The sequence below is a fragment of the Triplophysa rosa genome, linkage group LG20, assembly GCF_024868665.1.
Source record: "Triplophysa rosa linkage group LG20, Trosa_1v2, whole genome shotgun sequence".
In the NCBI taxonomy this organism is placed as follows: Eukaryota; Metazoa; Chordata; class Actinopteri; order Cypriniformes; family Nemacheilidae; genus Triplophysa; species Triplophysa rosa.
This window is the reverse complement of record NC_079909.1, coordinates 19,991,860-20,008,550: the sequence shown is the minus strand read 5'-3', so window position 1 is coordinate 20,008,550 and position 16,691 is coordinate 19,991,860. Positions and strand designations below refer to the sequence as shown.

At 37.2% G+C, this 16,691-nt stretch overlaps 2 protein-coding genes across 3 annotated transcripts; one reads left to right on the top strand and one right to left on the bottom strand.

Annotated features, from left to right (window-relative positions):
* Positions 1 to 1,148: 1,148 nt before the first annotated feature.
* On the bottom strand, positions 1,149 to 3,070 carry acyp2 (acylphosphatase 2, muscle type). 2 transcript variants are annotated; one of them, XM_057361607.1, is made up of 4 exons: positions 2,879 to 3,070; positions 2,587 to 2,603; positions 2,076 to 2,185; positions 1,149 to 1,909 (listed from the first exon to the last, which is right to left on the bottom strand). In XM_057361607.1, the coding sequence occupies exons 1-4, from the start codon at positions 3,009 to 3,011 to the stop codon at positions 1,798 to 1,800; spliced, it is 372 nt and encodes a 123-aa protein (XP_057217590.1). In that variant the 5' UTR covers positions 3,012 to 3,070; the 3' UTR covers positions 1,149 to 1,797. The 2 variants fall into 2 exon arrangements, with proteins under 2 accessions (XP_057217590.1, XP_057217591.1); XM_057361608.1 differs by having other exon boundaries at positions 1,149 to 1,906.
* A 4,516-nt stretch (positions 3,071 to 7,586) lies between these two features.
* Positions 7,587 to 9,913, top strand: foxg1b (forkhead box G1b). The gene has a single exon (XM_057362215.1). It carries the CDS (start codon positions 7,875 to 7,877, stop codon positions 8,916 to 8,918), a length of 1,044 nt encoding a protein of 347 aa, XP_057218198.1. The 5' UTR covers positions 7,587 to 7,874; the 3' UTR covers positions 8,919 to 9,913.
* Positions 9,914 to 16,691: the final 6,778 nt, after the last annotated feature.

Genomic DNA, 16,691 nt, shown 5'->3' with positions numbered 1-16,691 from the left:
CTCTCTCTCCCTCTCTCTCTACAGCTGTTGTTTGATATAAACACTCTTGAGTCCTGGTAGTTTTCATTGTGTTATAAAGGAAAGGAGTTTCTCCCTTTAACTGCTGGTGAGGAAGTCAGATAACATTTGCACACTGTGATGGGAAGGAATTTCCATAACGAACCACTAGACACTCTCGACCGCCCCGGATCAGCACCAGGAACATGATGTTCATTTGATTGAAAGAGGAACTGATGTTGTGATGAGCTTCGTGGAGGTGCTGATGCTCTCGTCGAATCCTCAAGGACATCCACCCATAAGTCAAGGATGGGTGGAGCAGTGAGGAGAGAACTACAGTCTCAGCAACATCACTAACACACACGCACACACAATATACTGACAAGCGGATGAAAAGAGTGCAAACAAAAGATAATAAAACTAACAGATGATTTAAGAGAAAGGAGCAATATGAAAGATGGGAAAGAAGGAACGAGGAAAGACTGAGGAGGGCGGAGCTTGACGCCTGTTTCAATATTTAATGAGCAAACACATTTGTGTTCATTCTCATCTTGTGCTCACCAGCTGGAATGTGGGAGAGGAGTTCTTCACAAGAGATGTTCAACAACACACAATAGTGCAGCTCTGTGTATCCATCATATACACTACACACACACACACACACTTCTGTATGCACAAGGATAGTTTCTAGGTTAAGTAAATAGGACACGGGTCTCACTAGAGAAGCTAAAAATGTCTTAAAGGGCATCTGCCACCAGCTCTGCAGTGTACACATATTAAACGTCACATGATCAAACTGCACGGCGGGGCTAGTTGTCACAGAGGGAGGAAGTAACTGTGCTGGTCTCAAACACTTGATTCAAAATTCATTATTTTAACTTATCAAAATAATTTAAGCAATTTCAACTTTTTCAATAAATTACAGTCAATAATCACAAGTCAAAATTTTTAATAGTTTTAAATGTGAAATTACTATTTTTACAGTGTAATTGAAACAGAAGGCATTTCTCCACATTAACAACTAAAAACTGTACTATGCCACAGTACATTATTATCACATGACCTTTGTATGCGAACGTCTTTGGAAAAAAACATTTAGCTTTTTAATTTTGATAAAAAAAGCTCAAGAAACAAATGTTGAGAATAGAATACTGGCTAAATAGTATTTAATACTATATGACATTTCGAACATTTCGTTTTGCTACATTGTCGTCCACTGACCTCATTAGATTGCATTTTTAATTTAGCGAGGGGCCACAAGTTATTGCCTCCGAAAAATACTGGTTATTTAGCATTAGCTTCAAATGCATTTGTGTAAATATTTCTTGTACATCTAAACAAAAAATGAGTTAAGAACGTGCGTAACATTATACTACAGTTTATTCATTTACTCTAGTAATGTGTAAGAGCTCTGGTGAGAGGCGACAGTCGGGCTGGACACACTCCCTTAAATGAGCGTCTGGCTCACATTTGAGACTGTGATGTCATGAACGCATTGGCCCTGTATAGCACCCCACCCTGACTGACATCATGACATCATCACCGTTTGACCCGCCCAGCCTGAGGGACTGCAGACCTGTGAACGCCCACAAACACGCACACACGCGCGCGCACACACACACACACACACACGCACACCACATTCTCTCAGCACACAAAACCGCAGCCGTGAGCTATAATGCACAACAGCTCAGCCCCAGGCAACACAACAAAAGAGTTTAACACACAAAAAGCTTTTGAGCAGTTAATCAGCATTGCTTGTGCACATTCTATTCCCGTGTCTAGATTTATCGTGACGTATCAGGTGAACGTGGGCTTTGCTTTTGGTGAGAAATGTGAGTTTCCTCCCCCCTCAAACCAGCCCATTCTAGACTGTTCCATGAGATCAAGACCGAAGCACTGGCGCCATCTGCTGGTTAAAAACAGCACTGAGCAAGTTAGTGTTATTGATGGGGTTAAATCAAACTCAGAAGGTTTATAGTAATCAAAAGCTTCAATTTCGTGGTGCATTACTTCAAATGTTTTATTAACAAACAAGCACTCTCGAAAAAGCTTTGGAAAAAATTATGCAGACGTACATTTCTTTGACTTTTTCAGGGGGTCCCTGAACCTGTCCAGCCACAGTGCCCTGTCTAGTGTTCTTCACCCAGCCATTCACTCCTAACATCTTCCCTTCAGCCTCTGTATACTGCAGGGAAAACAGAGAGAAATTTAAATCACTCAAATATTAAATACAAATATCACTGGCAAAGCAGGTAAGAGAATATTTATTGGAAGATGATTTCATCATCAATTTAAGGTACTGCATGTTTTTAGATTGGAACTTATCTACATATCTATTGTAGTATTATGTCAAATGTATGTACATGAAATAAAATGCAGTATTTGTGTGACCACACAGTGATGATGTCAGACGGTAATACCACGGTATTGAGTGATTACCATATTGATGTACCACCAGTCCAAGGTGCCTCAAAGAATACCAGGCTGCTAGGTTCATATACCATAATAGTTTTTTGTTCTGTCCACTACGTACAGTGAAATAACTCATCCACAATATTTAATGTGCATTATCCAGATGTTTCTTACCATTCTGAAACAAACACCTGAAACAAAGGAAAGAAGGTTGTAAAAAAATAACATTGAAATGCAACTTTGCATGTTCTTTGTTAGAAAGAGTACAAAATACACTTTCACTGGCATATTATAACTGCACAAGCCTATTTGCATTTTTGAATAATAACTGATGCATTACCTTACTAAAAAACGGTGCAAATAAAGTTTAAAATGAGAAAGAAGAATCATGTGCGGGCCGCTATTTCTGGAGGTGGCGCGTGAATAAATGTCTGCAAAGCGATTCAAACCCTCGTTAAATACCCACCCTGAACATTGCCGAATATCTCAAAATCTACAGAAACGTATTTTTCACCGGCGTCTGAAGACATTGCAAACAATACTACAAGAGTGATGACCAAGAGAGAAGTCCAGCAGACGTTTAAACCACCGACAGACATAAATAAACGAACGTAAATGTCGCCTCTGCTGCTAGAAATGACACTGAACTAATGGCGAAGCGCTGCGGTCATGTGTCACGTGTTACTTTTCTCAACACTCCGCAAAATGGGCCAATCATTGACTAGTGTTTCTGTAGCGATGGCTGAGGCTTGGTTTCTATTTTTAGGCAAATGCAAATCTTAACAGATTTCATGGACAATTAAAGATAAACACATTTAGTGTACACGTGTCGAAAATAATAAAACACAACCTTAGATTTGAATGATACGACACGATACTTAGATGCGCCGGAAATTAAGCGCCATCTTGTGGACAACTAGACAAGTGGCAGATTTATTCTCGCGAGATTTTACAAGCGCGAGGTTGTATCATGAAATTATGATTAAACATCGATGAAAATAAAAGTGTGAGTACTTGCATATAGATTTTAAACGAGTAATAAAGGCCAAACCCTAAATAATTACATTTTTTGGAATGATTAAAAAACAGACAAGATTACAGCAATAACCACAAACAATGAGCCTCAGAAATGTGCCAACGCACACATCACACAATCTCTTCTCTCACATCCTGATGAGATTTTAATATTTCCATCTTTATCTTACCAGCCACAGTGTTGTCCTGTAATTTAGTATATTTATGATTTGACTAAACAGTCAGATATTACAGGTTCACATTTACATTTTATTAAAGATGTATTTTTCTTTGCATACAAGGGTTAAGATAAATTGTGACAGACAAATCCTTTCAATAAACCAATGATATTTGGATCTGACATAGATTTTACACCCAACACATGATGTTTGTAACATGTTTTAACATGCTAGAAAGAGATTACACCTTTCATTCCATAAAAATCACGAAAATCATAGATCAGTGCTTTTGTTCGCAAGCATTACAAAAGAAGCAAATATATATATACTTATATCTCATAATCATGGATTATGCTAATGCTAATAAGGAATTATTTATGGGGTAAACAAAAGAGAAACTTTGTTTTCTCATCTCATACTGTATTTCTGTTAATATGTTAATAACATAAAATACATCACTTTTTAATTCTTGAACCTGTAGTAACTTAAAGTTCATCCCAAAATGAAAATTCCGTCATGAAGTACTCAACCTCAAGTTGTTCCAAACCTTTGTTCTGTTGTATACAAGGAAAGATATTTGGAAGAATGTTGGCAAAGAACATTTTACCATTAAAATGGTAGCCAAAGGTGCCCCAGAACTGTTTGTTTTCCTAAATTCAAAAATACTCAAAATATTTTCTTTTGTGTTAAACAAAACAAAACAAATTATACAATAATTATTTCTAGTAGTCAATGGTGCCCCAAATCTCAGTTGCTTACATTCTTCGAAATGTCATTCTTTGTATTCAACCAAACAAAAAATGTATACAGGTCTGGAACAACTTGAGGGTGATTAATTCATGACAGAAATTTCATTTGTGGGTGAACTATCCCTTTAAGAATCATATACAGCAAAGACTGGTTCTTGATAAAAAGGTTCTTGGCCGAAGCACATTTTCTCTGTTTCTACATTAAACAGCAATATGGAGATCCCACAACGTAGTGTCTTTCTCGCTGGATTTTCAGATATCACAGCTGCAGATTTACAGGTAAGCGATTGAGGAACACACGCACACACACGCACACACACGCACGCACGCACGCACGCACACACACACACACACACACACACACACACACACACGCCATTTGTTGATTTGTTCTGAGCCAGTAATGCCCAACAGAGAGACCTTTAATCCCCAGATCAGAGTGATAACAGTTCTGGTATATAAACACACACGCATAAGCACACACACGGCTAAATGAAGGCATTCCCCAACTTCCATTTATTTTAGCTTAATTATTTTAAATAAACTATGCTTACCTTTGAAGTGAGCACACTTCAACTAAGCATTTTGCAGACACATTTATCCAAAGCAAAGTCTTGACCCCTAAATGAATCCTGCAAAAACATGCAGTGAGGCCAATGGCATTGAAGTATCTAGGTAAGACTGTTCTTTAATTGTCAGGCTATGTACAGTAGACTCGCTCACTCACAGAAACATTTACATATGAAATCAAAGAGATAAATGTTAGAAGTGGGTGACTCCCGCCAGCACACGGTGAAACACAGTCACAACAGAAGTTACTTTAATGGGTTCTCAACTGTGAACAGTCCCTTAGGAGAGAACAAACAAGAAGATGACAAATGAGCAAGATTTCACAAAAGGGAAATACATATAATAAATGATAACAATAAATTATAGCATTATTTTTTAAATGCTCCTGTGCATGCTGGTAGCAAAGAAAAAGAGCATCTAAAATCCAGGACAGGTCTACAGAGATCTTCTATAGCCTCCTCACTGTAATATTGTGTGAACTTTTATTGAACCCAGTGTGTGTGTGCGTGTGTGTGTGTGTGTGTGCGTGTGTGTGTGTGTGCGTGCGTGCGTGCGTGCGTGCGTGCGTGTGTGCGTGTGTGTGTGTGTGTGGGTGTGTGTGTGTGGGGTGTGTGTGCGTGTGTGTGTGTGTGTGTGTGTGTGTGTGTGCGTGCGTGCGTGCGTGCGTGCGTGCGTGCGTGCGTGCGTGCGTGCGTGCGTGCGTGTGTGTGTGTGTGCGTGCGTGCTTGGTTGCTGGTTTCACATTAAATGATTTGGAAAAAATAATGACTTACATTAAATGATTTGAAATAGCACTTGAATGTAAATTTATAAATCGTTATAAATTGCAAATTTTCCAAAATAAAGACATATAACTTGTAGTTGGCTATTAAAAAGCATAGAATTGATCTCATTGCTTCAAAAGAGCATGTTACAAAAATGCTAAATGTTTCGTGACAAATTAAAGTCAATCACGCCTTATTCTTCAGATCAATAACAACATTCTTCATCAGTTTATTTGTATCACGCATCACTGAATCAAACAATCACCACATGAAATACTGCACAAGTTACAAAATAAAGTTAATAAGAACATAAAGTTCGTTTAGATTTTACGCACAATCGGTAAAATCTGTTATACTGAAGTTATTGACGACGGTTCATTCTTCCCCTCTGACTTAAAACAAATCAAAAAAGTTAGATCATTTTTAAAGCAAATCTGATTTCGTCAAGACAAGCTTAATGATAATTTGTCCCATACTGACTACATGAAATCGACGGATATATAGGTTTTGTGTCTATATAAATATAGATTCGTTAAAAACAGTATTATTATTAATATTATTGATATTGAATTTGACCGGGCACACGACTTGATATAAAAAAACTAAATCAAATGTAGAGTTGTGGTCAATTTTTCCATAACAGTTGTGAATTATGTGTTTGTTAATTGTGTTTCTATAATACAAAAAGATATCAATTGTTTATTTTATTGCCTTTTAGTTTTCATTTATGTTTATCACTGTTTTAACCTACACAGCAAAATCGCCAGTGTTAAAAAGGGTCACACTTTGAGAGTGTGGATTATATATACACTGTGAGTGTTAATTTGACTTTTTTTAACACTGGCGATTTTACTGTGTAACTTGCGTTATGAAATCAAATGTTTTTTTTTATGAAACAGACGCATATACGTTCCATACAAATCATCGCTCATTTAATTCAAAACAATTTAGCACCATTATAAACAAAATAATAACCTTAATTCAATTATATTGAATTAAAAAACAAAGCGGTCTAACCCTTCACAGTCTGAGAGTCTACTGTCACATTTGATTTCAACATAAAAATGGCTGCAAAAGCGTACGCGAAGAAACCTGTTTACTGCAGAAAGCAAATGTAAAAACACTCCATGACAGCAGAATCAAAATGAAAATATTTTTGACCCAACCTTTGAAAAAGTGCAGTTTAAAAATAATGAAGTCAAAAGCATTGAAAAACATGAACAAAAAGGTGACTATAATTGGCCTAATATTGATCAAATTTACAAATCCTCGAGCTGAACTAAAATACATCAAATGTCACAAATGAATTCATTTTCGTTGCAGAACTCTGAAACTGTTTTGTAAATATCAGCAAGAAGTCAATATTTAACTGATGTCAACATTATGCGTATCAAAACTGACCTCATCAAAATAGTGCTATACAATAAGAATATTATATGAGTGTCGTTCAAAACTTTAATTTATTACTGATAGACTATAAAAATGTGGAATGTATGTCACACTAAATAATGATAAATAACACATTCTCACAATTACAACAGAGTTCTGAGCAGAGATCAGTTATGTTTGACTCCTGCTGACACTAGAGGCGCCCATAGCTCAGCCAGTGCACAGTTTCTGAATAAATAATCCTGAGACAGAAGCAAAAATATAAAAACATCACTTTGTTGGTTTAGACAGTGTAGTTTTACGCTTTGTGGCCTTTTTGCAAAAATAACCCAAATATTGTCAAGAATTCCCATAACTGGTCTCGGGTCTGAACCACATATTTTAATGTTTTAATACTCATTAGTGATTGTTTCGGTGTTTCTCAGATTGTTTGTGTACATCTCCTCGTCCTTACCTAGTGTACGCGATCTGTGACGCATATGAGACGCTCCAGTAGGTACTGTACGAGACTCCGCGCGTTATTATAGAGCGAATGGCGCTTTAAGGAATTTAACCCACGCAAAACAGTGCGCTCGTGTGAGACTGTACAGTTTCCAGCAAATGAAGAGCTCCTCCTCCCCTCCCTGAGATGAGGTAGTTGGTAAGACTGAGTCCCGCTTAATCCCTGATTTCTCAAGTCCACCTCTGCGCGTCGCGTTCTCTGTCCTACCATGCATGCAACGTCTCCATCGTTGCGCGTCTGACCTCATCTGTTTTAAAGTAAGAAAACGGGTCATTTTTGTTTGTTATTGCCCGGCATGGGAGATCACAGCGAGCCGACCATGGTGCAGAAGTCGACATCGTTCAGCATCAAGAGTCTGCTGCTCCCATCCAAGTTTGATAGTGCGGACGCGGAGAGGCGCAGCAGCCCGGCTCCGGTGCAGGATTTAGACAAGCCACCGGAACCCGCTGATATGGACTCGGTGCTTCTGGAAAAGGATCAGAGAGACGCGGACAACCCGGAGCAGCCTAAAAAGGGAAAAAACGGGAAATTTGACAAGCCGCCGTTCAGCTACAATGCGCTCATCATGATGGCCATCAGACAAAGTCCGGAGAAGAGACTCACGTTAAACGGCATCTACGAGTTCATCATGAAAAATTTCCCGTATTATCGAGAACACAAGCAGGGCTGGCAGAACTCCATTCGGCACAATCTGAGCCTCAATAAGTGTTTCGTCAAAGTGCCACGACACTACGATGACCCGGGGAAAGGAAACTACTGGATGCTGGACCCCTCAAGTGATGATGTTTTCATCGGGGGAACGACGGGCAAACTGCGGCGGCGCTCGGCGACCTCGAGAGGCAAGTTGGTGATGAAGAGGGGACTGCGTTTTGCGCCCCTCCGGCTCGGCCTGGGAGAACGCCCGAGTAACCCGTTATATTGGCAGCTATCTCCGTTTTTACCCTTGCATCATTCGCACTATAACGGATCCACGCACGGTTTCCTTAACCAAGGACACGCGTACGGATCTTTACTTCACGGCGTCGAGCCGCTCGGCAACGGGGATATGCCTCGCCCTATTCTGGGATCTTCTACCGGCAGTATAAACCTGTCAAACGGATACGGCGTGTCCCCGCCATCCGCCGCTGCTGGATTATTATCAGGGCACAATGGATATTTCATACCGGGAGCGCAGCAGGCACAGTCGTTGCCAAGCGCACCGGGGTACGGGATCTCCAGCTCTCCTTCCCCTTTGCTGTCAGATTCCCTAAGAACTAGTTTACCGTCTTTCACATCGCCGCTTTCGAGTGGACTTTTGTCCCAACATAAACGGGTCGCGCCCAATTCTTTCCTCAACTGAGCGTTGCGCGCAATCTCTAATGGAAATATAAAAAACCAACATTATAAACCTCGCAGCGAAACATGCAAGCTCTCCCTTTTGTGAGGACTGTGTCTGTCTGGATTTGTTGTTGTTGTCTATTTAAGATCTGAAGTAATTTTTTAACGTTAGTATGATGTTATGCCAAAGGCAATAACTGTGTTTTCTTTTTTTTGTAAAAGTATTATTTATAGTTCACAATTTATTTGGTATTGACGGTTTTGTATTTATTAAAAAAGTTGAATATGTTTTATCCCTTAACGCTGTGGGATACTGTTGTTATTAGATAGATGGCACATATTGTTCGTTTACTATAGCCTAACTAATTCCTCTGTTTTATTTAATATATATTGTCCTAAAACTGTGAATGCGCCTTAATATATGAAATCAGGGTTTGACAGGGAGAGGGTCCGGACTGACTCAGGTGTGCGTTCTGACAATGACTAAATATTATTTGTAATGATATAAAATGTAGAAATACGGTAAAATATAAAAAGATATGCAACGTTCTATGAGTGTGTGCATTTGCTTTCAGAAACGTCATGTAAAGAACCACTATAGCAAAACATTTTAAAGCACTGGTTTTAAATCAATCTTTGTGTTAGTTTATATGTAAATATGTCACATAAAATGATGTTCTGTGATGACAGGATTTTGGACACTTCGGGTCAGTACCCATATATTTTACACAGATGACAGTATTTTATTAAAGCATTTTACCTGTGGAAAAATTTCCTCACCAAAGACAGTTTGGATCGTTGTAATGCTTTTAAATTCAGCACTGAATATTGGTTTGGTTTTCATTGCTCATAAAAGTTAATACAAGATATTTAACTTTAAAACAACCCCCATCCCCAAACAACGTGTGTTAGAGTTCGGGATTATTAGTTGCCATAGTAAATTGTTGTTTGTTGTTTTTTCTTGTATATCCTGCCTGAACTTTGGTTCAGAACAAAGAAATAAAGTATTGACATATTTCTGTATGAAAACAAAAAGCGTTCTTTGTAAACACATTCACACAAAATCTTTTTTTGGGGGGGGGTTGTGACGCGTTCAGTTGACAGCCTATGACTTTCTAGACGAATTAAATATTTACACAAGCTAAAAATCTTTCACGTAAAGCCTACTGATAGAATAATTTCCCCGTGCAACACATTATGCAATGAATAAAAAAACTGTTCAAAATCGCGACCTTTTTAACGAAAGCACCGGACTTATGGACGAACTAGTCCTGCGCGCTCCCCTAAAATATATATATATATATATTTATAGGCCTACGCTTATAATCAATCATTTGAAATCATTCATATTCACATGCAAACATAATGAGATCAATTGGGGCAGTAAGACAAAACTGGATTTAACTGAGATAACCAACATCTAACCGAGCACACCGACCAAACATTCTGTTAAATCAATGCACAGCATCGTGACCTATATGGAAATAATGTAGGCTATACACTTACTGTCCAGATGCTCTTGAAACTTCACGTGCACGTTCCCCTGATAGAAGCAAAACCCCCAAGAACCCAGCAGACGTAAGAACTCAAGACACCTTGAAAGAACCAGGACCCAATAGCTTATTAATGGGTTAGGACAGAGGGAGGGGACTGACTGACCAAAGTTGTAAAAGTGAGTGGCCTGCTTACTTAAAAAAAAGAAAAAACGCGGTTTATTAGTATTCAAATTTAGACTCTAACATTGATCAAAACATTAGAATATATGTAAAAATAAATCTTCGGTCTGTATTTTGACCAATTAAATTATCGAAATAAATTATGAAGTTTAACGAGGTTTAATTTATTTTGGGATCCGATACAGTTAACTGCATTGTTATTGTTGTTCATTTTTAGATTTTTTTCATATATAGACATGCAGAAGTGTACAATCTTAAGCCACCTTTTAAAGCGGTGCAAGAATATATAAACGACGAGCTTTAAAATATATGAATAATTAGGGATACGGAAATTTACATTCAAGCTATAAAGAAAACTATAAAAAAAACACGAAAAGGTTAAAAACAAAAAAAAAGCATGGTTAAATATTGTATAGGTTCTCTGTTCATGCATCATTTATTTTCTTGCCAAATAAAGCATACAAACATGTTGCATTTAAAGCAACACACAAAGATTCTTTCAACGAAATCTGAGTTTGTCTGGAATGCAACAGGTCGTTTGACTTTAAACCCAAATAAAAACCAATTAGAATAAATATATTAAAAATATATATATATTACGCCTGGCAACCCGACATACTATAACATTGTTGACAAAAAACTAGATAAATAAATAAATCCATAAATCCACTATAATTTTTTTACATTTCGAGACCTTACAAAATGAACGTCAACTGTTTGTGTTAAAGTCTCACATTTGTGCTCAGTTATGTGCTAATTTCGGCTTGCGCAAGAACACGTCACAACAGGTTTGTAATGCTATATGGCACAATGGGAATGTAGTAACTATTAACCCAAGACTCATCTTAAATTCTACCTCATTATCAGATTATTAGTCTGAAGAAACAAATAATTCTCTCTAAGTGTCTCTCTTTTATCAAATATTCTACCTCAACAACATATATTTCCTCTCATCTGCAACAAAAGTTGTGATGTGGTCAGTGGTGTGACCCTGAATCTCTCCTGCTTCCTTTTCTTTTGTTAAGCATGCCTAAATGCTTTTGCTAAAGAGGAGACGTCTTTCTGGGACTCACTTCCACTCCACAGGAACTAATGAGAGCACAACAATATAAAGCTTGAATGCTTATTTTTCAGGTCACTTGATAACAAAACTGCTTTCCTCCGAGCAGCAGAGAAGACTTTTAAACACCCGCTGATGCTTCAAACAGCATTAGAAACAAAAACATTCAGACGTTTGCCGCGATATTATTGTAAGAGATCAGATTAAAGAGTGTCACAAGGATTTTAATGATCAACATTGTCTTAATAAAATCTTGTTTTCTTGACACATGAAACAGAAGTCCAGAACAGAACAGAAATAGATGCATGAGAAATATACTTGCTAGAAGAATTGCAAAGGTTGGTGGATCCCATTCTTGTTGCCGGGCAATAAACAAGGCATGATGTTTGATGAGGGCTACACAGATGAATAATGCGCTTACAAGGTCAGATCTGTAAAATTCCCAGCAGCCCTTGAAGGCCAGAGATCAGATGCAGAGATGATATTCACAAAACAGACAAGAACTGTCTAAACATGTCTGCTATAACACATCCACATCCACATCCACATCAGATGGATCTGTGAACACAGACTGCAGCTCATCACAAACTTCTGAATCATGTTTCAGATCTGTCAGTTTTTGCTGTGGCAATATTAGAAAAACAAACAAAATATCCGATAAATATTATAATAAAATTAGATCACTGTACGTGACAAAAAACATGGGATGTTTTATGCAAGGCCTTAAAATTGTCCTGCAGTCTAATAAAATCTTAAACATGATGTCATACTGATTCTAGCTATACATTTTCTCTCATGAAAAGGGGAAAATGCTTTCCATGGTTCAAGAATACAAAAAGAGTTAGTAAGTAAATAATAAATCTATTTAAAATACATTTCAAAAATACTTTTTTAAAAAGGAAAATGCATAAAAAATATATACGTCTGTGAGTGGCTTCCAGCATTACGTCTACACAAACAACCCAGATCAATGTACTGTATATACGGACGCCATTTACTACAACCCTGTTTCCCATCATTACTGCAGACGCCATTTTGTGTGGCGTTCATGCAGGTCATCAGAGAGACTCAAGACATGGAGAGACATTTACATCGTTCTCCAGTGAACATGCATTAGGTTTCTGTTGTTTTAACTGCAACACATTCTACGCTCGGTTAACCGTGGGATGCCCAATGATAGAGTCAAGGGTCCTTAATGTTCCTTCAGAAAACCTTGTGACCTCTGAACCAACTTTTTTCTTCACTTAATTTATTTTGACTTAATATTCACATGACCTACAGCACAGACAGATGATGTCACCGCCCATACACTGATCTTTCATATTGTCATTGAATTATTTTCTTTTTATTTGAGCCATTAACACTTTTTAAATATGTTGCGTCAATTAAAAAGTGCCTTTAAAAAAGCTCTCTTGACCAAAAAGAATACTTTGCAAACCAAATTAGATAAACAACAAAAATGTTTCATTTACACAATAAGACACTAGACCAAAATGATCAAACGTGTGACAAACATGTGTTTTCTCATACCTGTCCAAAAATGTTATTTAAATTTAAACCACACCCATGTTTTTCTACACACATTAAAAACATGTTTAGCAGCAGCTAATGAAATAATCCTTTAAAAACACAAACATCAATGTGTATTAGACTGATGATACTCTATACATGCTCTGTTTCTGGGTCGTCCCAGAGGAGAGAGAGGTGTGACGGAACGTGTTCCTTACATTTAAAATCCACAATCCTCTACAGAACACTTGAAAACACCCTGAGATTTAACCTGATACCCACCAAACTCATACACACCAGAAGGTAGGAGACAAGAATCTTTATTTTACCTTCATTTTCACTAGCATGTATTTTAACGCTTGGTTTTTGCATCATTAAAGATGTTGTTTAATTATTTCAGATTATATCACACTTCTTTTAATTCTGCTTTTTAATCTGTTTTGTTTTACACGCAGCAGACTACTATAAACATGATGTTTTTATAGATTGGCACATCTTCAATTTTAATCAAGATGTGTTGAGACATCTAATAAAAAAATAACTATATAAAAAATAACAAAAATGACCAAACAGCAGATCATTTAAGCTTTCAAATCTGTAGATAAACTGCTTTTGCATGGCATTAACACTAATGTTTAGCAAATAATCCAATCATTCAATTTTAAGAATGCATAGATATAATGAGTTCAGCCATCACAATGCTATTAATATCATGATTTTTTCATGACAAATGATATTATCAACAACAATTTGAGTGACAAGATGAATATAAACTTGCTTAACTCTCCGTACTTGGTCTGTTTTCCTTTTCATAAATGAGTTTATTTGAATTGTAACATAGAAATAGTTCAGAATCCTAAATATTTCTACTTTAATGTGTTAAATTCAACAACTGAGAAATCTGAAAATTGAGTTTTGTACTGCTATATATTTATTAAATATAATATCAGACTAACACCAATCATTTCAAACTATATTTGCTCTAAACCTATAAAAAAGCACACCACTGAATACACAGACATGCCATTGCGACAGAAACACAATATATATCTCTCTGGTCTCTCAGTACACATGTCTTTAGTCTCCTGGCACGCTTGATGACTTGTGAAGTAATCAGGGTAACGATTAGGGCGGTCTGCTCTAAGGCCAAGCGGGAGGGTGGATGGGTGAGCGTCTATAATGGAGGTAAATAGGTTAATCAAACACTAATAATGGTGTGATGCTGGAGGACCGCGGGGAACGCTTGTGGCAGCTTGGCAGTTTTCTTCGAGTCCACGTCTAACGTCTGCACTGTGCTAGCAGTGAGTTTGCGGCACATGTGTGACAAATCTCACGGATCAAAAGCGTAAGAGTTTATCCTGAACTACAAGCCGTGAACAAAAACCTCTGTAATGAGTGTAAAACCTGCTGCGAGGACATTAACATCCCATAACACAGTACAGCAGATACCAGGAAAACTGAATTACTCTCATTATTCATGTTGGTACTCATAAACCAATCACATGACATGTTCACACCGGATGAACCCTTTAAGAATATTTTATTGCAAAAGCAAAGTTCATTATAGGTGATTCTTTACTAAATGAAATACAGGGGTGGTTTTGGATGTATGGGGGTCCATCTCATAATCTCTCACCCCTTCCCCCCCGTCAGTCACGGTGACATCTATTCACTTTGACAGCGGCGGTCTGAACACAACTGAGCATGTTTAACCCCCCCAAAAAATCCCACAATAACATGGACAACAAAACTCTGGAGCGGTATCGTCAGACTGACATGTGACCGCCTGTAGTGGGAAAAAACATGCATGTGTAATATATAAGGATATTAAAAAGATGTGCAGATTTACAGTGATAGTTCACCCAAAAACAAACATTCTGTCATCATTTATTTACATCTCATGTCCTTCAAAACCTGTATGACTTACTTAAAAAGAACTAGACGTTTTGGAAAAAGTATTATTAAAAACATCATTAACATAGAATTATTTAGTTTGGTCTACCTTTGTGAAGATTCAACATCTCCTTTACTTTACTGGAAAAAAGCTAAAAAATGTGACTATTTTGTCTGTCCATAAATTTAAGAATTTTCAATTCTATTAGGACTTCATTTATGTAAACCATCAGTACAGTTACAGTATAAAAGCTATAAATACTGCACTTTATGCACGCTGACAAAAATAGAGAATGAAGACCTACAGCAAACAGACGCTAACAACTGAAGAGTTTAAAATATTCAGGAGAAATTTTTCTGCTTTATTGACATTCAACATTCAGTTTAATAAATCATTGAGTTTTACCTCCATGTGGGACAGAAAATGTCACGTTGGGGTCACAGTGAACATGTCAATTTATTAAAGTTATATAACATACGTTAATTTGATCTTTAATGTGTCAACACATGTCAGAGAGAGAGAGAGAGAGAGCAAAAGTATGAAAAGCATCACATATCACTTCATAGTACTCACAGAGTTTCAGGTTAGCAGGGGAAACACAGACTTTATGCTGGCCTCTGTGGATCAAACATACACAAAAATAAATTTAATAACACACCAATCATAAACATGCTTTAATACTTCTCTTAAACACAAATCCAACTATAGCATCATATACAAAACAGCCTAAAATGACTTCTAAACTCCATGCTCAGTTTCTTTGTGTCACACTATTGTGTGGTCAGTGTTGGGCAAGTTACTCAGAAAAAGTAATTAGTTACTAATTACTAATGACATATTCAATAGTGTAATTGATTAGATTACAGTACAAATTATTCTCTTCAAAAAGTATTTAATTACTTATTACTAATTACTTTCTGTATCCTATATAAACTTTGATTAGTTAAGTGATTCAAGGATGGACATGAAAGGGCTCTTTTAATTCATTCAAATAAATAATATAAAACTACATAAAGTAGTATTATTAACTGACCAAAGTATTACAAATGTGAGAATTATACATTAAAGCACGGATTTTAAAGTTAGACTTTGAATTTTGATGTCAATTCCACTATTGCACACACATATATTACACACAGTATTTAGATTAATTCCATCAAAAGTAACTAATTAAATTACAGAAAAAATTAGAGTAATCCCTTACTTTACGTTTTCAAGGGAAAAGTAATTAAATAACAGTAACTAAATACTTAGTTACACCCAACACTGTAATTGGCGTAGGGCTCTTAACAGATATTCTCCCTCTAGAGGTCGATGCGTGAAACTACAAACGGCCTTCACCACAATTCTGCCTTCAGTCATAGCAAATCATTCTCTAGGCTTAAAGAAGACATTCAAAAAGGGATGCAAGGAAGCCACCCTTTAGAAATGATCTGCCCTAGCGACACACCCTAGAACATCGTAGCAACCGTGCACAACATCCAGCACAATCATTGTGACGTGAAATGTAAAAATGGAGTTAAAAGAAGTGTTGCTGAAGCCCACCATCCCACACAGTCGAGTGATGAAAAGATCACGACCTCTCTAATGTCATCTGCCCTCCAGACTGTACAGCATTAGTGAGCGTTCAGTGGACGCAGTGACCCGTTTGCTCGG

Bases quoted from the DNA above. Each gene is read 5' to 3' on its own strand.
- acyp2 (XM_057361607.1), bottom strand. From the start codon at position 3,011: ATGTCTGTCGGTGGTTTAAACGTCTGCTGGACTTCTCTCTTGGTCATC. The intron at 1,910-2,075 runs GTACGTCTGCAT...GTTTTTAACCAG, and splicing joins CCTGAAAAAGTCAAAGAAAT to CAGATGGCGCCAGTGCTTCG.
- foxg1b (XM_057362215.1), top strand. From the start codon at position 7,875: ATGGGAGATCACAGCGAGCCGACCATGGTGCAGAAGTCGACATCGTTC.